The sequence below is a fragment of the Phragmites australis genome, chromosome 8 (genome assembly GCF_958298935.1).
Source record: "Phragmites australis chromosome 8, lpPhrAust1.1, whole genome shotgun sequence".
Lineage (NCBI taxonomy): Eukaryota > Viridiplantae > Streptophyta > Magnoliopsida > Poales > Poaceae > Phragmites > Phragmites australis.
The window spans coordinates 30,245,481-30,268,442 of record NC_084928.1 but is presented as its reverse complement, the minus strand read 5'-3'; the positions used below and the strand labels follow the sequence as shown (position 1 = coordinate 30,268,442).

Genomic DNA, 22,962 nt, shown 5'->3' with positions numbered 1-22,962 from the left:
AGTCTTTGACTTACGTTTCAGTATTTTTGGGTTTGAATTATCAATTCCCGATCAATACTGGCATATTTATATCTCGATAACACCGTCTTTTTGTTTTTCTCATATTATCGATGTTGTATTCATTTCCGACATTATCATTATCGATTTCGCTTCCGAGCGAAAATGTGAAACTAAAAATGGTTTAGACCTTTTTCGATTGTTTTCGAACCGTTTTCATCCCTAATTTTGACTGCCCAATGCGGGACAACAAAAGACTACTTTTAGTCAAAAGATCTTAAAATTTCTATATCTTGTTGTCGCAACAACGGATGTTGAAATTTTGTATAGCTATAAAAAAAATGGATTTCCCTACATCTGGTAATTTCTGGATAATCTTTTAAAGAACTTTTATACTAGATCTACACACATATGGGTATTTACTGACGATTACGGTCTTCATGAACAGTACAAGGACATCGGTCCGGCCTTGTTCTGATTTCACCTCAGACGAGATGTGTACCCTAGACGCTTACATATTTAATAACATCACTAGACGCTTACATAATTCACAAACACGTCAGTCATTTATATACTTCGCCAGTTCGCAACTCTACCTTCTTTGCCTCGTGATTCGCTTCTCTTCCTCGACTTGGACCAGCCTAACCTCAACCTGTGGCTGAAAGTTAGGATTTTGGGCCTAATCCAGGGCTACCATTTGAACAAGATGTATGCTGCAGCTGTACAATCAACCCATGAACTTGGTAAAAACATATGCGCCTAAAGTTAGAACAAAAGCAGTCTCTCTCTCTCTCTCTCTCTCTCTCTCTCTCTCTCTATATATATATATATATATATATATATAATAATAATAATAATAATAATAATAATAATAATCACATCCTAAATAGGCCATTTGAAAGGAGCAGCCACACCTGCTTGTTTATTCAACACCAAATACAGATGCTACTACAGGACACCTTGGCGTCATCCTTCACCTTTTCTCTTTAGTTCTTCAGATACTTGTGGCACTACCACCCTTTTTTATTTCCTCCAAAAAAAATAGCACCCTTTTTTATTTCCCCCTCCCCCCCCCCCCCCCCCCGCTCCAAAAAAATAAAGAAAAACTACCACCCTTTTCTGGCAATTGACCTGTACCAATGCATTGCACACACTGACATATAAAATTCAGTGACACCGCACGTCTGAAGTATCATCGTACCATGTTGATGGATGATGGCCAGTACAAAAAGGGAACGGAATCCATGGGTAAAATAACCTGTTAAACTCATATCACAAGTCAATGCAATGGCATCCAATGCTCACTGATTAAGTGATTAAGCATCGTACCGAGCAAGAGCAAGCATCAGAGATTCCACGGAAGGAAAAAAAAAAATAGCCCAAAGGATATACCTTTTCTCTTTGCTTCCATGATATATTCTTCTTTATGCAAAGATCAAAAGATGAAGGGGAGAAAAAGGACAGGGGGAAATCAAAGGAGTGACCACTACATCACTAAACCCGGTAAAAACGATATATTATTCTATAAAGCTTCCATCAATGGATGGAACCACTCAACAAAGCTTAACAATAGGCAAGGACATTGCATTTACATATCACATCCTTCGATACCATTTCGTATCTACATGTTTATTCTCAGAGGTTCTGCAATTACTACTTTTAAGACTTTTTCGACAGACCACAGGATAGGTCCATATACAATCCTTCAACACCCCCACAAGAAAGAGTTCTGATCTTTCGGTCAGCATATGCTCTGAGTGTCTAATGGTAACTGATATGTCAAGATACAATGCTTACTGGGGAAGAAAGAACAATGGTTTGTTAATCTTGTCAGCCAGTCAGTCTGATGCACAATTGCACATCATCCTGTAAGAAAAGCAATAAACATCTCATGTTCCAAGCTGGAGCTATAACCCATTTGCTAAAAATATACAACCAAATCCCTAGAAGGCTAGAAGTTGGTATGATAGAGAACTATATCACAAAATTATTAGCTTGATACAGCATTTCAACTGCTAAAATAAAATATATATAGTGAAAGATCGTGACTGAGTTTTTTTTTAGAAAAACAAAATCAACAGAGTATGATTCTTTTTTGAGACAAACTGAGCATGATTTTCAGCAGCAAAGGTGGACAGCATGAGGAGAAGATAATAATTACTGCAAGAAACATAACTCCGTGTGCAGGGAACTATTATTCGTTTTTTCATTGTGAAATTCCCAGTCACAACATTCTAACTTACGCTCAATTGTACCTTTACTACAGATGTGCTATGCCGTACTCAAGTCACTATGGCCAGAAAATGAAAATAGATAAAAATCACTGTAGCCAAATAGTGGACGATCCAACCCCCAGCTTGAACTTTCTGCAAATATCAATAACATATTCAAGTCAGGTTACCTTCTGGTAATGCTGCGGTATCAAAAACCAAAACGTAGGCATGAAAAAAACAGCACTAGAATTTGGGAATAAACTGACTACACAACCTTGGAAAATATACTGCAGTTGGGACCATATTTTATTACAAAATGCCTCAATGGATTATTATTTCAAAGAAGAACATAGCCAATTGCTATATCACGCGATATAGTACATGAGATAGGGGAGTACCGAACCCTAGCTGGCTAGGAAACTCGCTCAAACCAATTTCTCAGGAAGGTACCACAAACCGGTGCGCCCCGAGTTCGAGCCCGGGTGGTCGTCCTCTCTATTGGAGGCACTAACCAACTGAGCTACTGTTTAGTTCGCACAGTGTCTAAAGTGATTTGCTGGAAAAGACTGAGGACTTAAGAATATGAAATTGGAGTAATAATGTAGCCTAGGGGCTGATATTTTGAATTCTGGAAATTACAGAGGCGATCCTGGATCTGCGCCTCGGAGCTCTGCCAGCAAGACTGGTCGCTGCCGTTTCCCTGGAATTGCCACTTGTGTTTGCAGGCTGCGGTCAGAGATGGCTCAATCGAACTGTTCCCTATCCGACTACTGATCGTTCTATTACACCGAACGAGGTGAATGAATGTCGTCACCATTGGCCGACCCTGCGAAGGATTCTGGAGCGCTGTGAACTCCATCGGCTTCGGAGTTAATACAGGCGGCTCGCCTTGCTGGATTCTCTAATGAAGACATACTGCGAGTAGAGGAGGGCATTGTCGACGACAATATTCCTAAGCTGGCCTCACGAATTGTTGAGGTTGTGGCCCTGAACCTCGACATCCCCAAATCTTCGACACCCTTGTCGTGTCTTGTACTTCCTTCTCAAGGCCATGGGAAGGGGCATCGGCATGGGAAGAGCCGGGGATGGTTGATGCAACCTTGGCTCGAACCTCTCCCCAAGCGACGGGAGCAACCATTAGCTGTCTTGGGGACTTCTTTCCGGGAGAAAAATCAACGTATATGTTTGGTAAGTCCAATTGTCATTTGGCTGATCAATCTTCAGATATTTCCTTACATGATTCCAAGTCTATCATGGCAGGAGACCATTGCTCGCGTGGGCGTAACAGGAGGGACATTTTTGGTACTTTTTGGATGCGGAATGCTTCCTTATGTGCTCGATCAACTTCCTATTACCGCTTGACAGTGATCGTCTCAAATCCTCATCAAAATCAATTGACCGCTCTTCCTTCCTCCTTTAACTCTCCCTCCTAGGAACAAGTGATGATGACTGGCATTGGCATCGGCTCCAATTTTGTGGTTGATGGAGGTCAGGGCCAGGGGATTGCCGGGGCACCGACTGACGACCAAGGTGGAGGCGATTAAATAAAGCTAATTGGTGGCCACGTCGGCAGCCAATCCGGTGCTACGACCAGGGGGTCTGGACGACCCGGTGTTGGGCTCTCCCTGACATTCAAAAGTCATGGCCGGACCATGCTGGTAAACTCTTCCATCCCTGCTTTCAAGTCGCTATCCGATATCCAATCGGCTGGCGCTCTCGGCAAGTTCGATGAACAAGTCGGTCCTGGTGATGGCGAAGGAGGTAACTTCACTTTTGGAATTGGTCCCTCGATCCGTCCCAATGAGGGGTGCCTTGGCCTTGGTTCTCGGTTTGGAGCTCAAGGACGCAGCACAGGTCGAGCCCATGGATTCTCGAAGGGGCAGGAAGGCAGCAGTTCAGCTTTGTCCGGTATGACTACCTTTCCAGTTGTGCCTCCAGGTAATGAAGTAAAAGATAACAAGCAGAGGCCAAAGAAAATCTACTGCTTCCGGTGCAAGATGAAGGGGAACTTGATGAAGGCGTGTTATGCAGTTCTATACTGTGTCATTTGCGACAAGCATGATGACCATATATCCAATAAGTGCCCTATTCTGAAGCTACCGAAGCCTAAAGCAATGATGCTCAGTTTCAATGCTGATAAGCTCGGTTTCTTCCAAGTTCTTCAAGCTAGTCTCAATGGTGTTGACATTCAATCACCACCGACAGCTTTGGTCAAGGTGAAAGGTAACCATTTAACAGCTGAAATCATTCAGAATGAACTTCGGCGAAGGATCCGTTCCGATTGAAACTGAGAGGCAGTTTCACAGGGAGTGGATAGCTATCTTGTGGCTTTTCCGAATTCGGACGAGCTGAGCAAGATGGTGGATGCTGAGATTCATTTAAAAGCTCAAGGGCTACCATCTCTATAAGAGAATGAAAGTCATCCGATGAGCCGAGTCCCGTGTTCCATCTGGAATCGGTCTGGGTACATATATCGGGTATTCCTTCGGCTTTTCAGCATTACATGGCCATCTGGACTATAGCGACGGTGATTGGTGCACTGTTGGAAATTAACATGCAATGTCTAAGGAGCTGTGACATTGTTCGAGTCCAGATTGATCTTACGGATGCCAAATTGCTCCCTACTAAATCAGACAATGGTTCTCGGTCGTATTGGCTACAAAATCACCTTCACAATAGAAGACCAGTGCTTTGTCACTAATGATGGCCCAACGTCCGATATGCATGATGTTGATTTTAATGGTGATGAGGATGATTTGCTTGACGATGACCACGACACATCACAAGATCAAGCAAAAAAGAAATCGAAAGGTAACAATTCTTAGGCTAACAACATCAATCCAGCTTCAGCCCCTATGCAAGCACACTCACCGGTTATGTGGCGCCAAGCCTCATTGTGGTGACTCCCTTCAACAAGAAGGTGGTGTCCAGCCGTGGCCCTTCACGGCATATGGACCGGGCTACGCCTCCTAGAACCGTGGTGGAGGATTCACTTTCACGGTCTACCCCAAGGCTGGCGACTGCACCGTCCTATGATGGGAATTGCCGGCTTGACATGGTGCGCAACTTGGAGCTGCAGACGAAGGCTCACATTGACATGGCTAGCCAAGCAACAATTGGTCTGTCCATCTCCTCCGGTATGCCAGTTGGCCAGCCACTGGTGTCTCCACAGGCTGCAGCTAGCGAGGAGGCAAGTCGTTGTATAGAAACCGCAGCTTGGTGTGTTCCAAGTAGCGCAGCGGTGGGCACACAGGTGGCGGTGCAGGCCACCGCCAATCTTGTGCAGGTGGTCGTGGATGGTCGGTTCGTCAGCTCGGGTTCGTTAACAAACAAAGAAGAACTGAAGGTCCAGAATTCGAATGAGGTTGCCTGTCCTCCGAAGGATATGCAGGCAGCTGGTCTAGAGGAACGACTGGCCACACCACTATCATTCCGTGTAAATGTTCTTTATCGCTCTATAATTTATCTCAATGTGCCAAACGGGAATAGAATGATATGGAAACTGAAAATTCCCCTAAAAATTAAAGTTTTCCTATGGTACTTGCGCAAAGGAGTACGTCTAACAAAGGATAACCTCGCAAAACGACAATGACAAGGTAGTTAAAAGTGTTGCTTTTGTCACCGGAAGGAGACGATTAAGCACTTCTGTTTTTACTGTTGTTTTGCTAGATCAGCATGGTTCATAGTCCAAGTGGCCTCCAATCTTTACCCACCGCGTAGCACAACTAATATATTTGGTAACTGGCTCCGTGGGCTAAGTAAACAATAGAAAGTCGATATAATGGCTGCATCTGCCACCTTTTGTTGGTTTATCTGGCTATGCAGAAATGATATTGTCTTCAATAAAAAACAATGCTCCTCTCCTTTGCAGACTATCTTTTTATGTACATGGTGGCTCCATACATGGTCTATTATGCAGCATCAGGATCGACGTCGTTTGGTGGCTACAATGTGTGCGCACTTGGAGCGAACGGTCAGGGAGTTCTTTACCCATTTTGGGTGGCAGTCTATACTCTGCATAGCAGATTGATCACAACCTGCTTTTCAATGTATCACTTTATAAGAATCTTTTGTTAACCTTTCTTTTTTTTCTGTTGGTTGTGTGCAACTTAGTCATGCAGAGACCGAGAGTATGCTCTTTGGCGGTTGTATCATCTTGATATGATGTTAAGAGTTATTAAAGCTTAGGGACTGGAGAATATGAAAAGACTGGGGACGATAGCCAAGTTTTCATTGCTTACTAATGTAGCCTCGAAGAAACACTAGTGAAAGGTCACTCATAATTTTTGCTATCGATTTGTCAAAGAAGCATAATTGGCTTGGGTCGACAGGGTAGAAGAGGTTTCAAAAAGGAAAGAAAAAATATTGGCTTTCAAATATGAAAAGAGAGCCAGGCTAATCCTGATCATTATGTGCTTTATTGAGGATCAATGTTTACCACTCACTAAATGTCATTTTCTAATTGAGAACAATAAATTAAGAGTGGGTATTAACACATCCCAATTATTCAAGGACCGAGTTCTTAGGAACCACACAGAATGTCAAGCATGGATATCAGTAAAACTCTATAGTCTGTACCCATCATCTTGATCAAAATACTCTCTCATACAACTTTCTTATAACAAACATGTTTGCTGATAATATAAGAAACCAAACTTAGGGGCTAAAACCTAGCATATGCTGTCCTCAACATAACACTTTTTACACACGAGACCTATATGTTGTTAAATCAAAACCATCCTACAAGTTATAATACAGTCATCCCAAACTTCCAATATTGAAATATGGCTCAATAACTGGGTGGACTCATCTGCACTTTAATTGAAATCAACAATCATTTAATGAGAGCAAACAATAAAAACAAGGATGAATGAGCAGTGAGACTTCATGGGAGAATCAGCAGCATAATCTAAAAGGGCAAGAAGCAACTGCTTACCTTAATGGTCAACACGGATGAGGACGCAGATGAAGGTAATAAACCTGAGTAACCAATGTCATATGAAATCCTTCCATCAGGAAGGAACAGCCCATAGTGCTTCTCGGAGCTAGGTCCAGGCTTCAAATTCTCATTAAACAAGGCAAAGATATATGCTTTGACTGGTCTCTTTGGCCTGAGAGGAGTTCCCTTCCTCAGAAAGAGTCGTTTACGGAGGTTGAAATTATAAGTCCTTGCATTATCAGATGAAGCTCCTGCTTCATTTTGATCTCCACTTGAAGCCCAGCCAGTCTCTGCCACCCGAACCTCCATGTCATTATACCCAGCGGCCTGCAGAGCAGCATAAGCTGCATCTATCTGAGCATCAAACATGTTGTCATAGTGCAGACTAGTATTCGGATCAACGATTCCAGGGTTGGGCTTAAGGAGAGCATAATTAATGTCAATATGGTCCGGATCACTTATGTAAGCCAAAAAGGGGTATGCATTGACATAGAAAGGTGAGCCAATAATTGAAAAGAAGTCCAGGAGTGGTTTCATATAAGCCATGAGTTCTTCCTTGAAGACGCACGCAGAGGGTGGATAAGAATTAGCAAAAACAGCTTCTGAGTGAGGTGTGAAAAGCTCGATTTTGCTCTCCAAGTGAAGCCTCTTAAGTCCATTATACACATTCTTCACAGCTTCAACAAGAGGCTCATACAAGCTTTGATCTTGGCCTCCCAGCACCTCATTTCCCACTGTAATCCCAACGATCCGCGTCTGAGGGAGATAAGGCTGCACATTCTGATTCAGCCATTCCATCGATCTGCTCTCATTTGCAGCCATATCCTTCAGTAACTCATTGGGAATTGCAATGACCAGGTTGAGCCCAGACCCTTTGAATGCATCAAGAACACTGTGATCGGCATCATATATCTTGACATTCCTTATCTTCGAATTCCTCAGGAGCTCCACCACTTTATCCGGGGAAGGGATGTTATTTGCTATTCTGCCGTAGTTTATTCCATAAGCCCCGACAAATGCTTCAACCGCTTGAGGACCTTGTCAAAAAGAAAAGGAAAACACCAGCAACCAAAATTCAGTTTTTTTTTTAATAACGAAACAGCCAATTTTGTTACATAAGAACGTCTAGTGCAGCCGAATGCACGTAAAGCAGCTCACTAATTGATCACGACAACACTAAAACACTGAATTAAATATATAGCATATAAAAAGCTACATCCTTCAGTACCATGTGAGGGGAAGGCGAGGAGGCAGCAGCAGAAGAGCAGCAACATCCAGCGATCACACCCGCGACGCTGCGGAGCCATCACAGCAGCCTGGCAATCCATCAGCACAGAGCAAGAACCAAGCATGAGATTGCCATGGCGGGCAGCAGCGTCAGAGGGGCAGGCAAGACGCGCCGTACTGGGCACTTCACTTCCGTCCCGGGGCACGGCGCATGGGCGGCAAGTTCCATAGATGGACCGGGGCCGCTCCAAGGCCGGGCACCGGCGGCTGCTATTCGCCCGCCGCCGCTTCAGCCGTCGCACTGGAGCAGGAATCGTTAAGAACGGGGGAAAAAATAATCTACGAGAATCTCGGATCCCTCGCTTCACTCACCATGCAACTCCACAGCCGCCGCAATCAGACACCACCACCAGTCCACCACCAACCAAGGCAGGCCGCATAAACCCAGACGGCCAATAAGGAATCTTGACTCTTGCGCCGGCCTCTAACACCCTACCCGGTAGCAGTGAGCAGTCAACCGCTGTGCCGGTAATAGTATAGCAATAGCACTACCAAGCAGCAAAGCGGAGTGGTGGAACGGATGCCAGGGGGGAAAGCGGGGAGCTTTTCTTGGCTAATCTCGGATGGGCGAGGGGGTTAAGGACTTGAGGGTTTGCTTAGCGAGAAGGAGATCGGGAAAAGGTGGGCGGTGGGAGTGGATCGGCGACCCGACGGAGGGGACGCGATGCGGTCGGTCGGAGGGGAGGAGCGCACCGCGGACGCCGCCTTCCGCTCCGGCTGGCCGCCGCTGCAGCGGCGAGAGCGGTAGAGAGAGAAAGGAGGGGGGAGAAGAAGGGAAAAAACCGCAACTCAGGCTGGGTATCGGAGGAAGGGGTTTGGGGATTTGATTTTTGAAACGCGGAGGGGGACGACGAGGCAGGAAGCAACCGGGCAGGCACCAGCAGCACAGGGAGGTGGCACCGTGACCGTGCGCGCGTGTCGTGGGCCGGAGGTGGTGGGGGCGATTGGGACGAAAATAATGTTCCGGCGTGACATTCGAAGTTGTGAATGACTGTAGCATGAGTTTAGGTAATTTTTTATTTTTTTTCACAACTTTTAAGTAAAAAAATTTCACTATTTTTTTCTCAAAAAATTTCTTGTGTAATTTTTTCTCAAAACTTTTTTTTAGTTAATTTTTTCTCGTACAAACTTTTTTAAAAACTAAATAACATGGGAGGGATTTTTTTTTCAAAAACGGAAAGAGTGGAGGGTGATAGCGCGTTCGTTTCCACGTACACGCACTAAATAGCAGGATTTTGATTGAGATCCGATGGTGATTTTACTCTATCATAAAGACATAAACCGTTGGATTGCTCCTCCAAAGTCTCAAAGGTGTTGCGTTCTCTTGGCACTTTCTATTTCTTTTAGCCTCCGCGAGGGAAGGTCTTCGGTTTATATAATTTTCTTGTAGTACAAATTTGATGGACGGATTTTTTTTATCTCCATAAGAGGTTGTGAGTGGGAACATTGTTAAGGATGGATTGTGCTTTTCGCGGGAGTGTTCCTATGAAAGTCACGTGAATTAAGTGAGTGTTACAAGGTGCGTGTAAAATTGGCGTCCAAGTTAGCTATGTAACGACTTCGTCATGTAAAGAGATTGAAATAGGATAAGGTGGTTCCACGGTTTACACATATATGATTATCTAAATGTGAGATGTACAAAATGATGTAAGGAACTTTTATTAGCTAATATTGGATGCCGGGTTAAGGGTTTCCTTAGCAAGAAGGACATTCGGAAAAGTTAGGCCGACTATAGGTGGATTGGTGAGCTATTGAAGGTGAAGGGATAAGATAGATGGAGAGGAGGGTGGAAGATGGGGGAACACCATCAACTGCACAATCTACTTTGGACTCATCAGTGTGATGGTAAAAAGAGAGGTGAAATAAAGTAAACTATTTCGTCTTTCATACGAGGGACGGATTGAATTTTTGAATGGAAAGGGAGTAGGGCTGGTGGTTTCCTATGTATGCTTGTCATGCCAATGGTGGATAGGAATTGTCTTTCTTTGGTGGTTTTGCATATTGCATCTTGTGTTGTATTCTTGTAACCTTCGTAGTTTTAGGTGGTCCGTACTTCTTGACTGTCTTGTGGTTCGGATTAGATACATGTGACCTTTTTCGTGTTCTTGGGATTTTAAATGTTATTAGAAAGAGATTCTTTCCACGGAAAATACTCAAATGGAATAGGAAAGCTATGCGAATTTAAGAAATATTGCAAGCTTAGAACAATTAAATGTAAATTGCTAGTTCGTACAAAATTAGGTATGCGGTATTAGTAGACATGCACCTTGTGAATGTGACCTCCAAATTGGACCTCAACGTCATTACTTTTTTCTAGGCCAGTCATGCAAGAAGTATTGCACGCCAACCCTATTTTTCTTTCTTTTGCGAAGTGGTAGTATCGTATGACAGCATGACGGCTCGTGCAAAGGTCTTTTATAATGATAAAAAAATTGTGATATGATAAGGCAGTTCTATGGTGGTATCTACGACTAGTGATGGTGGTTTAAAGGTAGAGGGAAAGGTGATTTTGTTATATAGCATATCTAGATCCGAGATAAGTGGAATACACATCGTTTGGCCATCTTTTTTTGATTTGGTTTGATGAACTCCGTACAATGTTAATGGCCTAAAAGCTAATTTCTGTTGTGGGTAAGCTAAGCCTCACCTTTAGTGTTTTCCTTAGTGCCTGCAGTGCAATGCTCATTGGGTAGCAAAAGCTGCCATGCCATGGTGAGGTGGTGTTAGGTCTGTTTGTTTGTCTGAATTTTTCTCGGTCTATATGAGCGGATGTGTATAATCTCAGAAAGAAATATGTTTATTTATCTAAATTCACTGTTTCCGTCTGCATGAACAGATGCAAAAATACGTCCTCATCCTGACTGAGGAGTGAAGCTCGATCTGAACTTCACTTCTCAGCCTGGTCCGACGGATACAGGCACTGTGTTTGCTCATACAGACGAACTCACTTATCAGTGTTATAAAATCATTATATAAGTAACCAATCACAATCTCAACTCTTGCATCTGCTCATGCTACCTCAAATTTAATCAACCAAACAGAAAATCAGCTCATTACATCCGCTCATTTGGTGTCAGATACAACCAATCAAACATTTTTCTTTTCAACACATATAACTCCACTCAAACTGCTTCCACTCAGCATGCTTATAAGATATAGTTCTACATAATCTTATTTGAGCAACCAAACACACCCTTAATATGTTGTACAGAGGGTTGCTTCAAACCTACCTGATAAAAGACATAAAATCAGGTGCTACAGTAGAAACTTTGTACGCTTCAGGGGTGGATCCACCAGCCCCTCGGCGAGCCTCCCCAGCCCCATTCAATTTTGGGCATGGAAGAGGGGAAAAGAAGAAGATAAGAAGAAAGAAGAAGGAGATCCCCTCTTACTTGGTGGCTTTGGATCCGACCCTTACCATCATGTCTTCTTCATGGCCAGCAGTTGTGAAACCATTGCACCGTATGGTATCACAAACTTTCTTCGACGGAGGGCCCAGATGAGAATTGGCTACTACTTTGTAATCGGCATGGCTACACGAATAATTAATTACACGATAATGATGCATAAGTGAATGACCATCCCGTTAATCCACTTCCACTGATGGCAGTGCATGTTCCTTCGTGCACAGAACCTATACTCGAAACGAAATGTATGAATGAATCATGGATTGGCCCAATCTTCACCGAGTGATTAGTCGTTGAGACTTACCATCAAACCCTCCTAGTCGGACGATTTGACGCTTCCTTCAATCATACCAGCAGTGCAGGGGAAACAATAATGCACGGACGAGATTCCCCTTTCTTCAGGCCTCCAGCGCGTTTTGTTGCCGGTATATCATCCGGTTTATGGCTCGAATAATGAATGGCAGAGAAAAAGCTCCGGCCCTTAGTTTAAAAAGAGAAAAAGGTCGTTGCCTCTGCCCATGCTCGTCTAATTTTCTCGCACAACCCTTCCTACATCACCTGTGTTTGCCAAACAATTTTGCCTTATTCACGACGCGGTGAAATCATAATTCATACATACCTGGTTACGTGTATGACACCATTCTTTGGCGATATTTGGCCGCTTAGGTTCGGGGGCAACATCAGTCCAGCCTGTGCTTTGCCCCAATCAGGCAGCTATTTCTGCATCAGCCAGTCGTTTTCATCATTGGTTATCGAATCAGTTGGTGCAGGTATACGTCAAAATGCGCAACAGGATCAAATGGATCAAACACGGGCTTTGCGACCAAAGCAAGGCCTTTTCAACAGATTATATCATCAGTGCCATACCTTGGACCAAAAAGATGAGGCTTTATGAAGTTCCACTCAGATATGAAATCCTCTAAACTATAGACTAAATTGACTCATGCCCAATGACACAACCACGGGTGCAAAGTGCAAAACCACTGGCATAAAATATGAAAACAATTTGATTATAATAAAAAATGAGACCAACGTTCAGATATAGTGCGCTCCAACTTCCGGAAGGTGCTGTCTTTGATCAGCACACCAAACATAACAAGCATGACAGAATTCGAGTTGGCAGACATGGCATATAATATATCAAAAACAAACTGCGTCTTTGCCAGCTATATCGAAAGACAACTCACGCTGCTTTTTATCAGACCCAAACTTGAAGGTTGCGACTGTCCCGTCTGCACCAACAGAACCGCTTGTGGAGTCGAAGGAGAAAACAAGGCTGTTGGTCGTACTGGATAAGCCAAAGGTAAACTTGGGAATATCTTCGGTATTGACTGGCAGGCTCCTTGGTGGTGGTGAAGCCAAAGTTGGTGTAGGCGGCGGTTCAAGAAGAGAACTTGGAGCATTAGCAACAGGAAATGTGAAGGTAAAACCTTTGCTAGTATTTTTATCCAAGACCTCAGCAGCTGACGTGCATGTCAAGTCTGATTTCAAAATATGCTGAGAAGTTTGTGTTTCAGGAACTTCTGCATTAGCACCGCTGCTCTGAATTTTTAGGCTTGACTCCTCTGCATTGGGACTGCTTGGAGATTCCTGAACCTACACAAAAAAAAAAAATACAACTAACTGATTAGTGGAGTATCTATAGTTTGATGCTACCAGGCATCCACCAAATTGATTAACAAATCCAATCTGCAGTGAACAACTGACATATGATAGCAGTAGAGACCAAACTTAAATAAGTGATTTGGAGAAAATGCCAACAAAACGGAACATTGTTTTGCATTGTGCTACCACAATTCAAAGTGGTTCAGTATAACCGCATATAACAATTTCTCAGTGATTCAGTAGTGTATATAACCAATTGACTTTGTGTTCAAACAAGATTCAGAGTAGCCATTGGCCGGAGATAACTAGAAATCTTCCATTGCACTTAACATGTACATTTAGTAAACAGTAGTAGCAGCATATTATGCTAGAAAAAGCAAACATAAGTATACCGTTTTTGCATCTGCAATCTCCAGGTAAGCATTGCCACTCTCGTTAACGCTGCTCTGTCTATGACCATTGCTAATATTGGAGTCAGGCCCTTTAAGCTGGCTATTGGTGACAACAGAAGGAGCATTTCTCTTTGATAAAGTCTGTCTTATCTCCAGTGGCTTTGATGTAGGGGAAGGAATAGTTTTCTCAAGATGCTGAAGTATTTTGTAAGCTGTTTCGCTTGACTTGGGATGAACAGATACCGAAGCACCTCTGGAGATATTGTCTACCGCTGAAAAACGGCCAGGAGTTGAGCTGCTTTCTATGGTGCCTTTGCCATGGGGCCCTTGCAGGTTGAATGCACTATTCTTGGTAGCTGAAGAACCTTCTCTTGGAACAAAGGAAGTAGTAGTGCCAAAAGTATCTATTTGTCTTCCTCTGGAAGATGATGCCAGTTTATCCTCTAGTATTGTCTACAAATTGAATAAGGATATTAGAACAAAAGACAGAGGGGTATATACAACATCTTTAAATTGTACACAAAAAAAACTCATTGCGGATCACTGTGTAAAGATTTTGGCGATGCAGTTCATGAATTACACGAATTATTTATATCAAATGTAGTCAGGTTTCACAACCATTCAAAGGAGGAGGATATCACTCAATCCCATACATGATAGGATTTGATTAGCAATTATATATACTTGCACAGATAGTTCAAACATATAATACAGCTATGGGCTTCAATCTGCCCGGGCTTCTTGATTCCATGAAGCAAAAGAGACAAGTGTGTATCAAGGTAACAGTGTAATATATCAAACTTAATTAAGTGATACCTTACTTCCAACAGAAAAAGGAGTTGAAAGTTGTGACTGTCCAGACGAGTTATTGTATGTATCACCATGCCTGCTATTCTGTAATCACAGACCAAGTAAGCATTAAATATTATAGCTCCCAAAGGTGACATTGAATGCTCATACTTAATCATAGACACAGTTGATGACAAAGAAGACCCATGCCAGAGCTTCGTATAGAAATCAATTGCAATATAAAAAAGTCAATATACAACCTTAATAGATCTCTGAAAAACTGAGCCACTATAAGGTGTGCGAGAGAAAGGCTGAGGCAGAGTCCTTCCTTTATTACTTTGTGGTGTAAGATAATTGGGATAATCTCTGACGACCGAAGAATCAGTAGCTACTTTAGGGAAAAAATTTGCTGCAGAATTCTCGGTCTCAACTCCATGACTCAAAGCTCTGAATTTTCGCTTTTGAGACTCATGCACAGATGCCGAGGTCTGTGCTTCCATAAAAGCTTTTGCAATTTCAATTGGTGAAGAACCGACCTCATGCACCTAAAACGGCAATAAAAGCACAAGATCAGAGAAAACAACAAATCAACCAGGAGAGGGAAGAGTAATTTGGCATTTCTTAAGCATTGTGCATAAATTATGCTCCTGCACACTCTTGCAATATGTTATTATGAAAAATACGAGATTAAAATGTTTGCATCACAATGATGTTTTGCAATTGCAGCACAATTCAGAAAACTATTACTCAGTTACCAACATATTTTAACTTCAAAAGCATATAGCCAGAATTTGCGACCCATAGAAATAAAAAAGACAATAGCACTGGCAGGTTAGCATCTTCTGTGCAGATAAACAATCAAGATTTGATATTGCACATTTGTGACATTCTTACATTTGAGGGTGGAAAGATATCGGTCGCCCAAGATGGCTGAGGGTCAATCAGTTTTGCAGGTGTTGAAAATGGCATGGCTTCAAAACCTTTTGCAGTAGACCATGGAGCTCTCTGGTTTTGAACATTAAGATCAGGAGTCCTTGACTGCATGATCTCGATTAGATGTTCTGTCTCATCCCTGTAAGGCTAAAAAGGATCACAGGCATCTGAAATTCCAAGCTTAAATGAACAATAGACTCAAGACAAAAACCAGACAACAAACTGTTATCTACTACGGAACTAGCACATAGCTCCGGAGATAAATATTTCTCTAAATGATGTGTAATCACTCCAGGAAGTCAAAGGAAAGGAGAAAAATAATATGAAAAGGGAATGAACGTGATATAACATTCACACAGAACATCAAGTTGTTTCTTGTAACATCCTTTGCCAACACTCGATGTGTCAAGTATTTGTTCATCACCCAATTCAGATCCACACTAACCCACCGCACCCTCTTTTATTCCAGGGATTTTCCTTTTTTTGGAAAGAAGGTAAGCACTGCTACCAAAATATGGTGTATTTCTTTTTTGGATGATAACCCCCCACCCACCCATACACACACACACACAAGAGAGTGAGCAGCCCACTTGGAAAACAGTCCTGGTTCTAGTTTCTAGTGCTTCTCTATCTCACAAATATAGAGGTACCCACTGTTGCACAAAGAGAAAATATGAAGTTTGTTAATCTACCTTTCAAATTTTAGAAGCATCTTCAGCGAACTCAGAAAGTATTACACAAAGGTCAAAATTCAGAAGATACAAAAAAACCTGCCTAGAAAAATGTCTCTGGTTGATTATCTTCTCAATTTCAGCAAGCCCATTGCCATCACTTGGATTTCTGTAATCACCTTCCAGAAGTAGGTTAGATTTCTTCCTCACAGATGTTGGTGGTCTAGTGGGTGCAGCAGCGGTGTTTGGTTCTGCGGAGTGTCTCTGCAGTTTGCGTTACACAGCAAATAACCAAAAGACACCATTCACCAACAGATATATCGTGATTCGAAATGAAATGGAAAATACGTAGCCAAACAAGGTAAACTTTGGATAAAAAACTGAATCAGTGAAAAGATTAAAGCATTGAGGAGATGAAATCAAAAGTGCAGCATGTGGAGTAGCAAACGTAGGCACCATCGCAATTACATCTACTGTGCGCCTTCTAAGCACTCAGCCAATAGCCCAATATAGATCAGCAATATGATCTAGCTTTTCAACGTCTAAGATAGAGAAGGGAGTTTAATAGGGTATTTTCTTGTTGTGCTAATTATTTTACAAGTTCAAAAAGCGCAAAACAATTAACCATGAATTGGTCAATTGGATAGACAGAAATTTTAAAGTACACAATAGCTTCTTTGCAAATCATGTAATTCCACACCAAAACCTGTAAACTTTCCTTATCGTGGATCAATGGTTGGTGGGTTGCACAAGCTAAACAGCAAGAATAATTACAAGTTTATCATTTTCTGAACCACAGGTGCAGGATTATCGGGATTTTTCCCATCATCCCCCCACAACAGTACATATAATTAACTTTACGTGTTGAATAATATTATATTGGTTCATTTAATATGAATGAACACAACAAAAATAAAGCCTTCCTTTTAAGGTGTAATACTATGTTAGCCCCCTTAATCCCTTATTATGAAACACCTACCTAACCTAACTGATCCCTTCATGCATTATCTGGCGTGATTTAGATTTGCCTTTGACAGCTGCAGCATTTTATTTGTAGTAATGTAATATGTAACAATGTATATTGAAAAATAGACTCAATAGATAGCAAAACCATACATTTACAAGTCAAGAAAAAGCAAATAATACTCTCAGGAAAACAAAACCTGCTTACTTCATGAATTACTTCCAGTGATTCATGATGAACCTCTTGATTATTGTCTGCAAACATTCGAAACACCAATAAGAGATCCACATGAAACAGTGAGCATGTTTGCAGACTAAATGGAACTGGTTCTGCACTAAGTCATTGCCAATGATTGTTCTACATTCTAACCAACAAGCATATCACACGACCAGAACTTCATAGTTACATTGAAAATTATAATAAGGGGAGTGCAACTAAAGAAATTACTTCACCTATAATAAAGAATGAGTTCATAATAGATATACTACCATAATAGTTAATCATTAAAACTACTCTTCTTACTTCAATGATCCTACAATAGCGGTTGGAAATCAGTATGACCTTACACCTGCATCAAGGATTGGGAACCCCAACTTGACTCCAAGATGACTAGACATCAACTATTATGCCCATTCAAATTTGAAAGAGAAAACCCAATAAACCGTACAATCACAAACCACCAAGCAACCCGAAATTTAATACAATAGTAGTTATCTGGAACTACATAACACAAAAACCATACAGCTCGACTGAGTCGCGTCAGTTGCCAGTTGGTAGACTTTTGTCACACATGATCATGAGTTCGCTAGAGAATTCAGCAACGCAGGCATTAGATAACTTGTCACTATAAGCCCACCACATCAAACCCTAGATCGGAGCATTGATACAAGGTGACAGAGGAAATGGCATGATCTGCAAGGGCGCTTAACCCTAAACCTTAAATAGATTAACGCCAATCTCCGAACAAAACGCGAGCCACAGTGATCCCATTCCACTAATGGCGACAAATTCGCTAACAAAATGGGTAAAAAAATCGTAGACCCCTCCCCGCCCGATTCCTCCTCTACAAACGGGCATCAGCCACTAGCAGAGATGCCAGACAACGGGAGGAAGGGAGGGGGGATCACCGGAGGCGGCGCGGTCGCGGGGCATGGCAGGGAAGATCCTGGAAGCCACGGGGAGCTTGGGGAGCCACCGGCGGGGCCCCAGCCCGTAGCCGTAGGGCGACGCGCGGTGCAGCCCGCGGCGCGGGGGGCGCCTTGACGGGCCGCCGCCGCCCTCCTCCGCAGCCTCCGCGGCCGCAGCAGCAGCCGCCGGCGATTGCCACCGGCGCGCCTCCATCATCCTCGCCTCCGGCTTCGGCGGCGCTCTGCTCCGCGCTCCCCCACTTTGGTCTCGCAGTCTCGCTCTCACTGGGGTTTCTGTGCTGTGTATGCGGCGTCGATTTTTTTCATTTTTTAAATTAAAAAATTAAAATATATACATCTATTTAAAAAAAATTATATATGTGGACTCCTATCAAAGTATCAAACTAGATGATACCGTCATTTACATCACAGCATATATTTTAAAAAAATTTAAACTTATGTCGTACCCTGCTGACGGCATAAATCTAGATCTGTAATATAATAAAATGAACTTATATATTTACAATTTTTTAATTTAAAAAAATATAAAAAATAAAAAGGTTGTGCGGCGACTGGGTCAAACGTTAGAGAGACGACAGCCCACGAGTCCACCGGTGCCCGGGTTGCTCTATTTTTTTTTAAAAAAAAAATGTGAAAACCGTATCGCTGAAAATGCCATAAAAAAATGCATAATGCGGATCATGTACCACTCGTGTAGAATTTTGGAGTTTTAGTCGGACTTGGATTTTCTTCAAGTTTTATGCGGTAGGAAGATGAGAAAATCTACAATTCCCTATTGAATAACGTTTGACTCTACAATTCATCATCGAATAAATTTTATTTCCTTGTATGCCATCGAATAGATAGTTTCATTATTTATCTATCACTCGCTCCGTAAGGCACCGTCTAATTTTCAAGAATGCCAAGATTGCCCCTGTGCACAGATACAAAGGAGACTGCCATCCGACTTGTTCCCGATCGGTCGACTGTTCTCATTCCCATTCGCTCGACTCGGCCCCATGGAAGAAGAGAATCCCCACCCATGAACCCTAGATCAAGCCTTGGAGCATCTCACCGGCGCTACCCTGGAGCATCTCGTCGCACCCTGGAGCATCTCGCCGCCTCCCTGGAGCCTCCCGCCGCCGGCCTGGAGCGACCCACCGCAGCGGCCCTAGGGGAGGCCGATGCCGCCCTGGGGCGTCCCACTGCTGCGTCCCTGGGGGCGGTCGACGCTGCCCTGGAGTGTCCTGGCGCCGGCATGGAGCGTCACGGTGCTGGCCTAGAGTGTCCCACCGCCGCGGCCCTAGGGGAGGCCGCCGCCACCATGGATCCTCTAGGCGCTGGCCTGGAGCGTCCCGCTGCCGTGGCCCTAGGAGAGATCGACGCCGCCCTGGAGTGTCCCACCACCGTGGCCCTGGGGACTCTGGGAGTGAGTGAGGTGAGTGGCTTGAGGACCCGGGGACAATTTTGGGACGATTTGTTGTCCTCTTCTTTTGGCCTTATTTTCCTGTGATTTAATAATTTTGCCAACCTCCTCAAGCCGACGCCATGGATGCAGATTTCGCCGAGGCCTTAGATGCGGAGCTCGTCGTCGCGCTAGATGCGGTACACCCCGACGTCATGCTGGATGCGGAGGTCATCATCACCCTAGATGCAGTGCGCCCCCAGCCCGTAGCTTCCCTGCTGCTGCCCGCTCCCGTAGCTCCCCTGCTGCTACCCGCTCCCATGGCAGTGAGTCAACCTTGGGTGCCACAGGAAGGGTAAAATTCTTTTCCTCCACATTTCATTTTACAGGTTGAAATTGAAATGCAGAATTAGTTAGTTTTTGGCTATTAGTTGTTCACGAGGCATTCATCGGCAGAATGGATCCATTGTCATCTTATTGTCTTGAAATTAGAGTGATGAGAAAAGACACTAATCAAGAATTCTCTGGGTATTTATTGGATTGGCCAATTGTTGTTGACACAACTAACTACAAAGACTTCTTGGATGACCTTGCTGAGAAGTATGGATGTGATGTTAATCAAATTGAAACTGTGCACTACCTCGATGGTACAAAAAAGTGTATCCCAATTCGTAGAGATCAAGATTTAACAAAAATGTTTGAATGTTTTAAATCAACTAAAAGGGGTGAAGTGGTCATTGTACTAAGACCTAATCATGTGTCTGATGCAATCCCATCTGAGGTATGTATATCTAAGTCCAAAAGCAGCAGTGAACTAGATGAAATGATGGCTTTTGATAAGTACCTAGAAAACCCTTCCCCACAATTTGAGCATGTAGGTGTCGATGAGGAGAACCAATACCTAGTAGATAAACATGTACCTAACTCTGGGGATGACAATGCTACTGATGAAGACTATGAGCCTGGGGAAGAAGAGGATGATGATGTCAAGGAAAGCATTGAGGAAATAGCAGATGATGAGGAGTGGGTTGCAAAAGACGCTGAGCCAGATATAGCCCCTGTGGTAGCTTACGACATGGATGATCCACCAATGACAGTTGGTACAGTTTACCCCTCGATTAAGATGCTTAGATTAGCGATGGCTCAATAAGCCATAAAGCGTGAATTTGAATATGATATTGAAAAAAGTGAATCTACAAGATTTAGAACTAATTGTGTTGTGAAAGGGTGCAGATGGAGAATTCATGCATCAACTTTGGAGGATGATGTGACATTTGAGGTAATTGTACTGCTATAGACCGTACCCTTATTTTTTTCTTTGTTATTCCATTGCAGACTGCACCCTTATTTTTCTTTTATTTGTTATTTCAGATCAAGATCCATGTTGAGAACCATGACTATTGTAGTACCAGAAAAAGTGAGAAGATGAAAAGTGCTTCCAAGTCATGGATATGTGATAAGGTCACAGATTGGTTGAGGGAAGACCCCAGCAGAGGCACAAAGGAGTTGCAAGGGAAATTAAAAGACAAATACAAGGTATTGATCCCTTACAAGAGAGTGTGGATAGGGAGGGAACTAGCATTGAATAATTTGTTTGGTGATTGGGATGACAGCTTTGACAAGCTCTATAGTTGGAAGGCAGAGGTTGAGAAGAGGAGTCCAGGAAGTATAGTTTCCATTGACCATATGACATTCAAAGAGACGAAGAGGTTCACTAGGCTGTTTGTTGCCTTGAAGCCATGCGTTGATGGGTTCTTGGCTGGCTGCATGCCATACTTGGCAATTGACAGCACGCACTTGACAGGGAAATATAGAGGCCAGCTAGCAACAGCTTGTGCAGTTGATGGCCACAGCTGGTTATATCCAGTGGTATTTGGTGTTATTGACTCAAAAACTAGTGAGAATTGGGTCTGGTTCATGGAAAACTAAGGCAGATCCAGAAGCTTATGCTAAGTTGCCAAAGAAACGGTAATTAAAATTTTAATACCTTCAGCTATCAATTCATGCTGTACTACTCACTAAAATGCAACTATTTCATGTATTTGCAGGACTAAGAAAAAAGAGGCTGCTACTTCAGCTCAAGCCATCGATGCTGCTGCTCCTGCTACTTTAACTCAACCAGATGGTGCCTCCATGGCTATTGTTGAGGCTGCTACAACACCTGCCAAGGAGAGAGGGAAGGCCATGAGGAAAATTGTACCGGCATCATCAGATAGAAGCAAAAAAAGACTACTTGTCTGATTTCATGTGCTTTTATTTTGTTGTCCATGAGGATGTGTTGTAGGCTTAGTTGCAAAGTGCACATGTAATATTATTTTGCTACATATCTCATTCCGACTTGCTACTTGTGTTATGCAACCTGTATGCTACCTATATGGTGATCTGTTGCTTATTGATCTATAAATGATGCACTGTTATTTTGTATATTATGTTCCTCTAAAATACCTCAAAATGCTGTGGTTTGGAAGGTATATGGTGTGCCTCTAAAATGCTCAAAATGCTGTGATATGGGTGGAACAGCCAGCAATATGTAGCCTCATTGGAGAAAAATATTCACATAATGAAACAGGGGCAAAATGGTATTTTTATAGCATCTAATAGAGCTTTCCAACCTGCCTTACGGAGCGAGTGACAGATAAGTAATGAAACTATCTATTCGATGGTATAGAAGGAAACGAAACTTACTCGATGGCGAATTGTAGAATCAAACGTTATTCAATGGCGAATTGTAGATTTTCTCTAGGAAGATCTCAGTTTTGCCTTTCTCCATAGGTTAAGGGGTTTGTGGGATTTTCGTATATCTAAATTCTAAGTTCCGGCTTTCTCCCCAAATCTAGGACCAGTTTTGTGTCATATTGTGTTTTTTTTTTCAAATATACTATGTAGCATTAACTTTGGAGAATCTTCAAATAAACCTTGGTTGGTATAGTTAGCGAAGATGGTTGTATTTCTTGCTCAATAGAGAACAAATCCTTCTTATATGTCTTAATAAGGTAGAATTTTCTTTCAGTAATAAGCGATGTAGACATCGATAGCGAGGCGTATGTAGTGAATTCATTAATCTCTAAGCTCTATATCTTCGATCTTTAGTAAACGTTATATGAGTACGTATATGTGGTAGTATAAGTTTGTTCGTGCGTTTACAAAATGTGCTACTGTTTCTAAAAAGAAGAATATTCAAACAGATTTAGCAAATCACCTCTTCCAAGTCACTAGAGCAAATGAGGTTGCAA

At 42.7% G+C, this 22,962-nt stretch overlaps 3 protein-coding genes across 9 annotated transcripts; 1 reads left to right on the top strand and 2 right to left on the bottom strand.

The window, feature by feature from the left end:
- Nucleotides 1-1,685: 1,685 nt before the first annotated feature.
- LOC133926998 (glucan endo-1,3-beta-glucosidase 14-like) lies at nucleotides 1,686-9,373 on the bottom strand. Of its 2 annotated transcripts, XM_062373213.1 has the most exons (4): nucleotides 8,378-9,373; nucleotides 7,147-8,186; nucleotides 2,253-2,363; nucleotides 1,686-1,863 (listed from the first exon to the last, which is right to left on the bottom strand). In XM_062373213.1, exons 1-3 carry the CDS (start codon nucleotides 8,499-8,501, stop codon nucleotides 2,280-2,282), a joined length of 1,248 nt encoding a protein of 415 aa, XP_062229197.1. In that variant the 5' UTR covers nucleotides 8,502-9,373; the 3' UTR covers nucleotides 1,686-1,863; nucleotides 2,253-2,279. The 2 variants fall into 2 exon arrangements, with proteins under 2 accessions (XP_062229197.1, XP_062229196.1); XM_062373212.1 differs by lacking the exon at nucleotides 1,686-1,863 and having other exon boundaries at nucleotides 2,155-2,363.
- Nucleotides 9,374-11,499: 2,126 nt separating this feature from the next.
- On the bottom strand, nucleotides 11,500-18,619 carry LOC133926997 (uncharacterized). Of its 6 annotated transcripts, none has more exons than XR_009911221.1 (11): nucleotides 18,325-18,619; nucleotides 17,405-17,451; nucleotides 16,337-16,497; nucleotides 15,524-15,701; nucleotides 14,890-15,174; nucleotides 14,657-14,734; nucleotides 13,841-14,293; nucleotides 13,031-13,439; nucleotides 12,711-12,826; nucleotides 12,148-12,563; nucleotides 11,501-12,070 (listed from the first exon to the last, which is right to left on the bottom strand). XR_009911221.1 is itself a non-coding variant. In XM_062373211.1 (9 exons), exons 1-9 carry the CDS (start codon nucleotides 18,539-18,541, stop codon nucleotides 12,550-12,552), a joined length of 1,842 nt encoding a protein of 613 aa, XP_062229195.1. In that variant the 5' UTR covers nucleotides 18,542-18,618; the 3' UTR covers nucleotides 11,502-12,549. The 6 variants fall into 6 exon arrangements, 3 of the variants coding, with proteins under 3 accessions (XP_062229195.1, XP_062229193.1, XP_062229194.1); XR_009911222.1 differs by having other exon boundaries at nucleotides 11,503-11,969; XR_009911220.1 differs by having other exon boundaries at nucleotides 11,500-12,563.
- Nucleotides 18,620-19,312: 693 nt separating this feature from the next.
- On the top strand, nucleotides 19,313-21,692 carry LOC133925950 (uncharacterized). The gene is made up of 3 exons (XM_062371688.1): nucleotides 19,313-20,084; nucleotides 20,963-21,008; nucleotides 21,101-21,692. Exons 1-3 carry the CDS (start codon nucleotides 19,873-19,875, stop codon nucleotides 21,656-21,658), a joined length of 816 nt encoding a protein of 271 aa, XP_062227672.1. The 5' UTR covers nucleotides 19,313-19,872; the 3' UTR covers nucleotides 21,659-21,692.
- Nucleotides 21,693-22,962: the final 1,270 nt, after the last annotated feature.